Genomic DNA, 12,750 nt, shown 5'->3' with positions numbered 1-12,750 from the left:
TTATATTTGTATTGTATTTAATTGTTTAATCAAATTTAGCTAGTAAACTGAGTGTTTAAAGCGGGTTTCAAAAAACATTTGCGCTAATGTTGCCAAAGACGAAATAACATAATACAGAAAACGGGTCGCTAGATAACACTTGTTTTTACTTTATATTTGTATTGTATTTTGTAAGTGTAAGTGTTATCTGTCTTGTCACGGTCAATGTTATCGGTCTTGTCACGGTCAATGAACAAGTGCGAATGAACGAGCTTGAACGAGCTTGAACGTCCGTTGCCAGGCAAGGCATTTAAGTCGCAGTTTTTCAGCGCCATCCGGCGTTTCTTACGCTTATCCATTTTCAGCTCCGTCCCGACTCCGGCCCACACCATGAGGTCCCGCCCACACTGGTTTGTGTTGTGATTGACAGCACTGTCAGGGCTCTCTGAGCCTGTCAGCCCATGATTGATTGACAAACATTGACCATTAATATGTGTCGATGCTGGCGACACACTGCTAGCCCCCTGTTGCCAATTGGGCGGCCCAATTGGAGGGAATTTAGAGAGAGAGAAAAAAACAAAACATAGCGGACCGGCCCACATTGGGTCATCAGCCCACCGGGACGATGCCCGGTATGCCAGATGGCCAGTCCACCCCTGCTGTGGACCACACTATATTGCTTCAGCGACTTGAGCACTGGGTTGGCTTCACTGGTGTTGTAATCAGGTGGCTAAAATCCTACCTTTTCGACAGGAGCTTCTCTGTTATGGTACGAACACACCAAACGCGTAACCCGCGTAAGATTTACGCGCGTAACGCAGCTAAAATGTTGCTTGACCATTTTGTGTCAAAAATGGTCCTACGCAGCTACGCGCCTACGCTCCTACGCGCCTAGATGAGTCCATGTCCATGCAAGTGAACGGAGCGTTTCCCTTCGTCATAACTATCAAACCAAACATCCTTCACATTCACCCAGCGAACATTACGAAAGTAAAATGCACATTTCTCGCTAAATTTTTTTCCATAAACGCATTTAATGGCGTAACTATGTTACTATTTCCACCCAGAATAAAGAAAGTTGTCGGCCGTGGCTGAGCTGGAGTCCGAGGTAGGAAACCCAAATGCCGCCGTGTTTGGGTGATAGAGTTTAGATCGGGTTAGATTAAATAATCTCGGATATAAATAACAATAATCGGGTTAAATAACTTCACATGGTGTGTCTGGTGTGTTTCCAGCATTCGTAGTGTTGGGTTAGGGTTAGGGTTATCAGCAGATATATAGTCCGCCAAGACGTTGAGGTTGCTTAGCAACCAGAGACTCTGTCCATGCAAGTGAACCGAGCGTTCCCTCTTCGTCATAACTATCAAACCAAACATCCTTCACATTCACCGAGCGAACATTATGAATGTAAAATGCACATTTCTCGCTAAAAATGTTTCCATAAACGCATTTAATGGCGTAACTATGTTACTATTTCCACACAGAATAAAGAAAGATGTCGGCCGTATGCTTCTGTCCAAGCTCACTACTCTCTGCCAGTGACGTCGGGTCAAGCTCAACGCTGATTGGGCAACTCGGCTAATCGTCATGCGTAGGAGCGTAAAATGTTAAATTTTTTGAACTCCGCGCGTAGGTGCGTTAGGTGCGTATATATATACGCAGCTCATACACGGCTAACGCGGCTAAAATGTTGCTTTAGCGCATGTAACGCATCTACGCAGCTCATACGCGCGTAAACCAATGGTTCCCTATGGAAAAATTGCCGATTTTATATGCGTCGTACGCGGGTAACGCGGTTGGTGTGGCCGTACCTTTACAGTGGGAAACTGTTCCTCAGCATCTACATCTTTGATCTGTGGAGTTCCTCAGGGCTCAATTTTGGGTCCACTTTTATTTTACCTTTATATGCTGCCTCTTGGTCAACTCATAAAGAAGAACTCAATCGCCTACCACAGTTACGCTGATGACACTCAAATCTATCTACCGCTAATGCCCAATGACTATACCCCCTTTGAAAGTCTCTGTCATTGTATTTATGAAATAGATAAATGGATGTCACAGAACTTTTTACAGCTCAACAAAAACAAAACTGAGGTGGTAGTTTTTGGAAAGAAAGAGGAAAGGCAAAATATCTCTGCCTTACTTGAAAGGAAAGGTCTAATAGCAAAATATGTGGTAAAGAACCTAGGTGTCCTTATAGATAACAACTTACCTTTTAGCAGTCACATTAAATCAGTCACAAAATCAGCATACTTCCATCTTAAAAATATCAACAAACTTAGAGGATATACGTCAAAGGAGGATCTGGAAAAAATCATACATGCATTCATCACTAGTAGGATTGATTATTGTAATGTACTTTTCACAGGACTTCCCAAAAATTGTATAAAACCACTTCAAATGATACAGAATAGTGCAGCCAGGGTCCTCACTACAACAAAAAGGAGAGATCCCATCACCCCAATCTTAAAGTCCCTGCACTGGCTCCCAATTAGTTACAGAATTGATTTTAAAGCCCTTCTGCTTGTTTTTAAGTCTTTGAAGGGGGTTGGGCCAAACTACTTACATGACATGTTTAAGCAATATTCCCAAATAAGGTCCCTTAGATCACAACATAAACAATTACTACTGAAACCGACGGTCAGAACAAAGCAGGGTGAAGCAGCTTTTAGCCACTATGGTGTCCATATCTGGAACCAGCTTCCAGAGACCATCAAAAACTCCCCCACTGTCACCATTTCTAAAACAAGAGTTAAGACCAAACTCTTTTTAGATGCTTTCGGCAGTTAATGCACATTGTTTTTATATATCTTTTCCATTTTCTCTTTTACTTTTAAATTCACCTTTGCTGTTGGTATTCCATGTATATTTTACATTTTACTATGGCTAAAATTGTGTATGGTTCCAAATTTGTGTCTTTATTTTATTTATTCATTTTCTTTTTCATTTTTCTTTTGTGTGAAGCACATTGAATTGCCACGTGTATGAAATGTGCTATACAAATAAATATGCCTTGCCTTGCCTTGCCTCGGAAGCACCGCTGTAGGTCGGCTCTCAGACGCCGGCCTGGAGAGCCGTCAGATAATGTCGGTGACAGGCCATCGATACGAGAGCAGCCTGCGAGCTTACTGCGCTCCGTCAGTGCGGGAGAAACGAGAATGGAGCCACGTCATCTTCTATTGGACTTCGCGGAGGCAACTGTCCTCCGCTGCGCGCCGGACAGTTCTAGGCCTCTGCGTCGTCCATTAATTCCTGATAATGGGCACCTCGTCGGGCATTATCCCTTATGTAGCGCACCGCTTGTTGTAAACGAGGCATACGACTTAGCGGGTTTGTTGGTTCTCGTAACCTGGAATTGAGTGGATAACCCCTCCCTCCGGGCTGCTCCACAGCCAGGGCCCCTGTTTATTGGTTCATAGCGCAGTCAGGGCTCAAGCCTATTCGTAAATAGACGTGATTCAAATCACTTAGCTAGTCACACCCACTCAGAGGAGGAATTTCCTCCTCTGTCCCATTGACCCCAAGTTATTCACTGGACGCCGACGCTGCCGGGGAAATGAATTGGAGTCAATGGAGGCTGAGGGAGAAACGTCCTCCTGCAGTAATTGTTAAATGGCGATAGGGGGTGCTAATGTCCCTTTACCCAGGGAAACGGACATTACATAATAAGGCATTAAAGCAGTCATATTTAAGGCATTAATTCATTACAGTAGTCTGGGAATTTTCAATCATTTTTTATTCTCAACAATGTTAAGGAGGATCTTCCTACCTCTCCTCACTTGAGAAGCCTCCACTGATATATATATATATATATATATATATATATATATATATATATATATATATATATCCTGGGACTGATGACCTGGACGGTCATTGGAGCAAAGCACTATTGTATATATATATATATATATATATATTATATATATATACAATAGTGCTTTGCTCCAATGACCGTCCAGGTCATCAGTCCCAGGATGGCTGTGGGGGAGAGCACAACAAACCATAGTACTTGTAGTGGTTTCACTCATGAACCAACTCACCAACCACACCTGCAACCTGCGCTTGTCCCCGCAATTGAGCTTTGCCGCCCCCTTGTTTGCAGCCGACATCGAGCCACGCCCCACTCATGAGAGAGAGAGAGAGAGAGAGAGAGAGAGAGAGAGAGAGAGAGAGAGAGAGAGAGAGAGAGAGAGAGAGAGAGAGAGAGAGAGAGAGAGAGAGAGAGAGAGAGAGAGAGAGAGAGAGAGAGACGGGGAGGAATAAAGAGAGGTATATACAAAGCAAACTGAACACTGCTTCCTCATTCATACGAGAGGCGGGGCAATATTCATATTCAACAATCTTCTGCTCTACAGCTCAGTTGGGGACGAGACGTTTGATAACATGGATGAAGATACTGGGGGCCCTTCTCCTTAACAAAGGTGAGACTGAATTCTGAAAACAAATGTTCATATGCTGGTAATTGTACATCGAAAATACTATTGCTTTTGAAATTAAAATGTTAAAACAATGTGGTTTTTGTAAAACATACAAAATCAAAGATTTTAATAAGGGTTTGCTGTTCAAACTATTAAAGAAAGCATTATGATAGAAGTGAGATGTACTTTGGGATTGTAGGTCTTGACCGTGTGTGTGTGTGTGTGTGTGTGTGTGTGTGTGTGTGTGTGTGTGTGTGTGTGTGTGTGTGTGTGTGTGTGCGTGTGTGTGCTCGGATTCCCCCGTCTCCTATCTCCCTTGGAATCCCCTGGTTGCCGTGTGCGTTCACACATCACAGGGACATTCTAATTTGAAACAGGTTAAAATCTGCAAATTATTATGTAATTGCCAATTATTGTCAGATATAATCAGTGTATTGTGGGAGATTGGACTCCCTGTGTAGTTACTGTGTTCCCTCTCTCAACCTTCTTCCCAGAGTTCAGGACTCCCAGACTAAATGCGGTGACAGGTGTCAGGTGGGCCTATCCACAATTAAATATATTCACTGGCTTATTTGTAATGGTTGAATGGCTTGTACACCACCACTAAACAATTAAACAACCACCACAAAAAAATCTACTGAAATACAGGCATAAGTTTAGGCCCTACTGTTTCAAGATGGATTCAGAAAGGTTGTAGTTTTTTTGTCTTAGACACACAACTAATTCCACGCAGTTGCTGACAATATTAATTTGAGCTTGTTGTAAGTTGTCCACCACCCGCCCCCCTCCTGGCAGGGCTGTACCGGGGTCGGGTCACAGCTTCTTAAAGGCTGCAGCCGCATCGGGCCAAAGCTCAGAGCCATGTGAAATTCACCACCCCTGGGGAATGGGACACACTCCTCCAACTACATCTCACGCAGTCGCCAAACACACCTTGTGAGGTGGTGGAGATGGGACGGAGCAAAGGATTTGGTTTTTGAACAAACCCTTTTTAGATTAAATAAAATGTGTGTCTACATGTTCTCTGCATTCTACCTGCTGATAAACAAATCTTACTGAGTACTATAATAATATTGTTGCTTCTTTTCAACTGTCCGAACAAAGTGAGCGGAACAATCCAGCCGGCAGCCAGACAGTTTATAGTGATTGAGGCCTGGTGGCGTATTACCGGTATGGCTGAGCAAGAGAGCATCTGGTCCATCTAATTAGACCAGCTTTTTGTTCTGTCAAAGAAATACTGCCCGGCATCTTGACTATCTCCAGCAGGCCTGAGGAATACAGGCTTGAGAAGTGAAGCTCTGACTCAGTGTAGTGCTGCTGAAGGAAGGAGACTCAGTGAATGACTCCCGGATCGAGAGTCAACCTAATCATGATCACTTTGTTGTATACACAGAAATCAGTTCAGTAAGATGAAATCACCCGTGTTGTAATCGATTCAGCACTAGAGAGACTGAGACTGTTGGCTTAATCTGAAGAACATAAATATATATAAATGGCATATTATGGCAGCTTTGAAATGTTGACAGCACAGGGATGAAAACAGACACACATACTGCGCAACCATTAAACATGTAGCCTACACAAATACATCAGGTCCATGTGTCATTTCGACCAGAAAAGGCCCAGGAAGGCCCTTCCATGACTAGGTGATAGAGTTACTGTTTCTTTAATGAGATCTTGATGGCTGTAAGAGCAGGAAGGAGCCTGCTCCAGGTAGTTTGATGTTATCATGGCCTTAATGGAGCCTTCCATGGCGCCCTGTGGTCGTATTTCCCCATCTTTACATTGATTTAGTCAATAGTGCTAATCGCTTTGGAATTGAGCATGTGTTGAGGTTTATGCCTGATTTCTCTTCATATTTTGGCATTCTTAACTTTTGCACACAAGCATTTTGGTTATCATGAGGCTAATATTTCCTTGGTTTAATTTTTTTTTTGTTCAGATAGTCTTGATTGCCTCAGTTTCATGTAGTTAAAAGCGTTAAGTTATATCAGGTGAATTTGGGAGAGCAGTAGGAGTATTATTTCTAATTCAACATATTTGAACAAAACTTTGTAGATTTCTTCTAAAGCAACGCTTTGTCTTGTTGCCTGAAACATGTTGTAACTGTTGACCTAGAAGTTTCATTTACTGCATTATAGGCTAAAGGTTGCGTCAAACTAAACCAGTCAGCCAGGCATCGCCAGACGAATCACTACCTGCAATCAGTCTGGAACCATTCCGTTCATATTCGGAATGGTTCGATGCTGCATGGCCTGCCCTCTATCTCCCATAGCTCCCTCCCTATCTCACTCTATATTAAAGCATAAAAATGCAAAATGAATATATATATTTACAGAATATATATATTTACGCTTGGAGCAGAATCGACAGTTCTATATCAGCCCTAGCAATCTTTTTGCTGTATCCCACCTCATATCAGATAAACGGGTGTGATTGGTTAGTCTATGTCGTACCGGGCAAAAATATTTTTGCATGGGAAGGGAGCCAGACCTTATCTGCAGAGCAAATGAAACATGAGCTTGATAGGTTCGTCTTTGGGTTTTGTTTTTCTTTTGTTTTTTTTGTTTTTTTATGGTCGTTATCTTGCTCTGTTTTAACTCCGACATGCCCCCCTATTAAAGTCTATCCGTCTTAATGAACTAGCCTTCACATACATAAAAGCACAGAATCCCATTCTGTACATACATGCACACACACATAAACTAACTCAAACACACACATGTGAATTAAGTGTAGTCAGACCACAGCAGATCAAGCAACTTTCAGGTCAAGGAGCAATGGTTCTGCGCTGCAGGGATCAGGACAACAACTTGACATTCTTGACATGGCCCTCATACCATGCCTGGTCAAGCACACACACACACACACACACACACACACACACACACACACACACACACACACACACACACACACACACACACACACACACACACACACACACACACACACACACACACACACACACACACACACATTTGAAGGTCACCCAGTAGTGTTCAATGAATGTCTAATGTAACTGGAGCAGACTTATTACATTACATTTGCCATTGCAGGTCAGACAAACATCACCCACACCCATGATAACAAGCCATTAGACAAGTACCAGCATCCTGTCAAGTAAGGATAGAAAAGATTTATACTGGGTCTAACTGAAAGGTTTGTCCGTTTATGTCACTAAGTCAGGTTTGACGAGATGGCAGGTGTAATGTTTCAGTCAAAAGTAACACCACTGTGTTGTTAAAGTAAGCAGAAGGCAGTATATTGACCATCACCAATCAAATCTCCTGCTGCCCTGTATATCCGGTTGTACTGGAAATACCAGAGGCAACACCATTAATTTTAATCAAGCACTTGGAAAGTAAACATTCACACTTCCGTCTTACTTTATTGTCTTCCATGTAACCATAAGTATCTTTCATATCTGACTTTGTTCTAAGACATACCGAGTCACGAAGAGAGAGACAACCAAGAAAGAACCGATCCGAGCATGGAGAGTTTTAATGGATCAAGTCCTCACAATGTGAGCGGTGGTGGTGGTGGTGATGTGGTCAGCACCACCCCTACCCTGGATCCCTACAGCACCCTGGAGAAGACCCTGATCATCCTGGTGGCTGGCTCCCTCAGTCTTGTCACCATCATCGGAAACATTCTGGTCATGCTCTCGATAAAGGTGTGTGTGTGTGTGTTTATGAACTTAATCAGATTAAGTTCAATAGAACTTGACTCTCATGCACAGTACAAGCATGATACAAAGAATTGTAGGTATGGCAGGTGATACATGAATGTACATAATGAAGTGAAACCGTTGACGTGCCTGGATTCAAAGGGCTCGGATAAATGAGGAGCACAGTCAAATCAAATCTGTGGTCTTATGATGTTTCAGAACAGAAAAAAAAGCGTATGCTAATTTTACGTTTTGATTTGTGATTCTAAAGGTCAACAGAAACCTACAGACTGTCAACAACTACTTCCTGTTCAGCCTGGCCTGTGCGGATCTTATCATTGGCCTGTGCTCCATGAACCTGTACACTGTGTATGTCGTGATTGGTTACTGGCCCTTGGGTGCCATAGTGTGTGATCTGTGGTTGGCTGTGGACTACGTCGTGAGCAACGCCTCGGTCATGAACCTCCTCATCATCAGCTTTGACCGCTATTTCTGCGTCACCAAACCACTCAGCTACCCTGTGCGTCGCAGCACTAAGATGGCAGGCTTGATGATTGCCGCCGCTTGGGTCCTGTCCTTCGTTCTCTGGGCACCGGCCATTTTGTTTTGGCAGTTCATTGTTGGCGGGCGCACAGTGCCGCAGGGGGAGTGCTACATCCAGTTCTTCTCAAACGCCGCTGTGACCTTTGGCACGGCCATCGCCGCCTTCTACCTGCCTGTGGTCATCATGATCGCCCTCTACTGGCGGATCTCCAAGGCTAGCCGCAGCCGTGTCAAGAGGAGCAGCAGGAAGACCTCCAAAGCCAGCCTAGGCGAGGTTCCTTCTCGGAGCCAGGAGGAAGGGGAGGGGGGCCGGCACAATGAATGCCAGAGCAGAACTGCTAGACTGAGTGTGTCCCATCCACTAAATGGGAGGTTGGAAAAGAACAGTTCATACGCAGAGAGGAAATTGGTCGGAGGTGGTCCTGCACAGAAGGAACCAGAAGAGGAGTGGACGGCTCCTAGTGAACTAACAGAGAATAGGCAGGAAAGTGAGAGCTCAAGCCAAAGGCCAAAGACATCAAAAGGAGGGACCAAAGGATTGGGTGCTAAACTACCCTGTTTCAAAAGTCAGACCAGGAGTCGGTCCAAACCCTTTCCGGAACCCAGCCCAGTGGCTGAAAAGCAGAACCTGTTTTCAAGAAGTCTGTTTAAGGTAACAAACCTGCATGGTCACACTACGTGAGAACTTTCCAGAATATGATCAAATGCACAAAAGCCTGCATAAATGTAGAAAAACAGATCTAATGAAGATCATATTATATTTTATATATGCTAGTATTAAGTATGCTAAGTATTTTATTGATCCCAGAGTGGAACTAGTAAAGAGAAGGTTTGTGTGGGATGCTTAAAAGATGTTATCTTCTTTCAATGCAGGTTGCCAAACGTAGCTTGGAGGTAAAGTCCACCAAGAGGTGCACTTCCTCCCGGGAGAGGAAGGTGACGCGGACCATCATGGCCATTCTGGTGGTGTTCGTGGCCACCTGGACCCCGTACAACGTCATGGTCCTCATCAACACCTTCTGCTCCACCTGCATCCCCAATTCGCTGTGGACAATTGGCTACTGGCTGTGCTACATCAACAGCACCATCAACCCAGCCTGCTACGCCCTGTGCAACACCACCTTCAAGAACACCTTCAAGCACCTGCTTATCTGCCAGTACAAGAACCTTAGCTCAGCTCGATGAAGGGGGCAGGTGGGCTCATGGCAGAATTCATGCAGATCAATGTTGGTACTATAGGCAAGCTGAACGTTATCATACTAAATTATGACCGAAGGGTTCTCTTAAAGTGGATTTGTCTTTGTGTCTCCATACACTTTTTAAATTTGAATCCCAGTGATTAGTTAAAAAAAAAAAAAGCGTTAAGAAAACATACATCAAATAATGATTTGGGGCTACAAGTTACACTATGTAACTACTTAAATGCCGCCATTACTTTTATGCAAAATAGTTTGAAGTGTAGAGCCCTTCAATGTAAGGATCCATTAATCCTATATATAATCTAATATAAATAATATATATAATCTCTCTAAAACATAAATTTGAACTGTACTATGGAGGAAACATTTATGTTTAGCCAACCATTTGAACAAAAGTGAAGGGAAACTGTTAATATCCAGAAATGTAATATATTTTGTAAATGTACATATATTTTGCCTTAGTTTTTCTGAATGGCTGTTTCCTGTTAGCTGTGGTAAAAGGTTTTCTTCTTCAATGGGATTTAAGGGTTGCTTTCTGTTTCTCTGTGTGGGCCTGAACGTCTTTTAAATACATACCTGCACCACAATAGTTATATTTGTGACAAACATGGACCATGTAGTTAATGTGAGGAATTTTAAACTGACATGAAAAAGTTATAACAAGGATGAACAATAGTGTAAAATACAAGTTCAGATAATTATAACACCCAATATATAAGACGTTGGAATGGAAATTCAGAGCGATATAAGATTGTGTGCAATACAAGACAATCCGACGGCATAATATTCATGTGAAAGGTTGTTTACGTTTTTGCGTAAGTGTGTGCGCGTGTTTGGGCATGTGAACAGGTTTGTAACCTGCCTGGTTCCATGTGGTTGGATGCGTTGGTTTTGTGTGAAGTGTCAACATGTTTCCTCCACCATGTTACTGTCAATGTGTCAAAGCATCTCATATTCATCTCAACCCATGTATTAATTGTTCCCAGTATAAAACAACATGGTAAAAACCTTTGTATTCGTAAGATGTGTTTCTTATTGTAAAAGGCTCATCTTTCTGTATTTCTCAGGTATAGACAAACAGGAGCTTTTAAAATAAATTAAATAAACTCAGATGCCAGATCTCTATTCAGACCTACACAGCAACACACACTCCTCATTCAGTTTGTCTGTGTCTGGTAACCATCTGGCGGCTGAGGAGAGATTGGGGAGAGATAAGAGACGACAGCTGGTCCACAGCAGGGTGCAGAACAAAAAAATAAAATAAAGAAAATTCTGTGGTCATATGTTCTCAGATGTTCTTTAACATACTAATCTATGCCATTTTGTTACTGGGATTAGGATAACGTCATTGAAAACATGGTAACAATTTAAATTAAGATACACATATTAATCAAAAAACTAGCTCATTACTAACATGGATATTAGCAGTACATTAGCCCTTTATTAGCCCTTACCTCTCTGTAATCTCTGACCTCAAACAAGGACTTCTTGCACTTTTTGCACAATACTGTACAATACTTTTGCACAGTGCTGTCTTTTTTATGTATGTATGTGCATATATATATGTATGTGTGTATATATATATGAATGTATATATGGTGTTGTATATATATTTATATTGTCCTTAAATTTATGTTGTTGGTATATTTGTATTTCTTAGTATTCTTTCTTGTATCTTTTATGCATGTATATGTATTTATATTGTATAGATATATATATATAATATTATATATTATATTTTATTCCTAATATTTGTGTATGTATATCTGGAGTTCGTGACAAAAAAAAAATTAAATTAAATTAAATTATTAAAGTATTAATCTATCTATCTATTTTATAACTTTAATTCATATTTTACTCAACATGTCCATATTCTATCATTAACAGACCACTAACTACATGTTTCTCTGATGTAACCCCAATTACTGCTAATTGATGGTAAATAAGGAACTTGTTGACCATGAATTATGATCTGAACAGACAAAGTTTAGTATGGGCCTGATAAAGTGTCAGCATCTAGCCTGATAACTACTCATCTGAGTAGTTATTCACCCTTTACAACACATCATTATTGTGGTCTGTTCTTGCGGAATAAAATGCCAAACTACAAATGTTAATATTTTCCATATACCTAGCCATTGTAGGTCAGAATATGTTCCCTATTCTAAAGTGTGGCGTTGTTCATATTTAATTCATGGGTATCCAATAAGTATTAACCCTCACATGTTCCCTATTCTAAAGTTGCCCCCTCATCACACTTAGTAAACCATAATAACTGCACACGATAACCGATAACCAGGTTGATATGCAGCAATTATTTTATTAATGAAGAACTTTCATTAACATTTCAAATAAAAGAAAAACATCCACTAGGACACAGTAACAAAACATAATATGTACGCTTTAAAAGGCGTAAAGAGACCAGAACAAATCTTCACAAATTCAACATAAGGGGCGTAACTTTACAGCTTCCGGCTGGGAGAGAGGCAGAGACAAGCGCTGGGGCGGGAACGAGAGAGAAAGGTAGAGGGAGAGAGAGAGAGAGAGAGAGGGAGAGGGAGAGAGAGAGAGAGAGGGAGAGTGTTGTGACCCCTGGAACGACCTTGTTATCTAGTGGTGTGTGTGTGTGTGTGTGTGTGTGTGTGTGTGTGTGTGTGTGTGTGTGTGTGTGTGTGTGTGTGTGTGTGTGTGTGTGTGTGTGTGTGTGTGTCCAGGGCCGGCCCTGTACACCTGGGGGCCCTAAGCAGGATCATTTTGGGGCCCTGCTTGGCGGTTGATAGAGTAGTTTTGCCAGAGAACAAGCAACTGTATGCATTCATAACCCTTATGGTTTTTATCCGTACCTCTTGAAAAAGATTTGCCGCAATTATTTGACTACTTATTAAGGATACTCGCAGTCAAAAGTAAAGCTTGCATACTTACCACACTTCTACACTTA

General features: G+C 42.0%; 1 protein-coding gene across 1 annotated transcript; it reads left to right on the top strand.

The window, feature by feature from the left end:
- The first annotated feature begins 4,294 nt into the window (after positions 1-4,294).
- LOC130389623 (muscarinic acetylcholine receptor M2-like) lies at positions 4,295-11,378 on the top strand. The gene is made up of 4 exons (XM_056599477.1): positions 4,295-4,403; positions 7,844-8,076; positions 8,342-9,265; positions 9,487-11,378. The coding sequence occupies exons 1-4, from the start codon at positions 4,370-4,372 to the stop codon at positions 9,796-9,798; spliced, it is 1,503 nt and encodes a 500-aa protein (XP_056455452.1). The 5' UTR covers positions 4,295-4,369; the 3' UTR covers positions 9,799-11,378.
- Positions 11,379-12,750: the final 1,372 nt, after the last annotated feature.

Source organism: Gadus chalcogrammus, chromosome 9 (assembly GCF_026213295.1).
Source record: "Gadus chalcogrammus isolate NIFS_2021 chromosome 9, NIFS_Gcha_1.0, whole genome shotgun sequence".
NCBI lineage: Eukaryota > Metazoa > Chordata > Actinopteri > Gadiformes > Gadidae > Gadus > Gadus chalcogrammus.
This window is presented reverse-complemented; position numbering and strand designations above follow the sequence as displayed.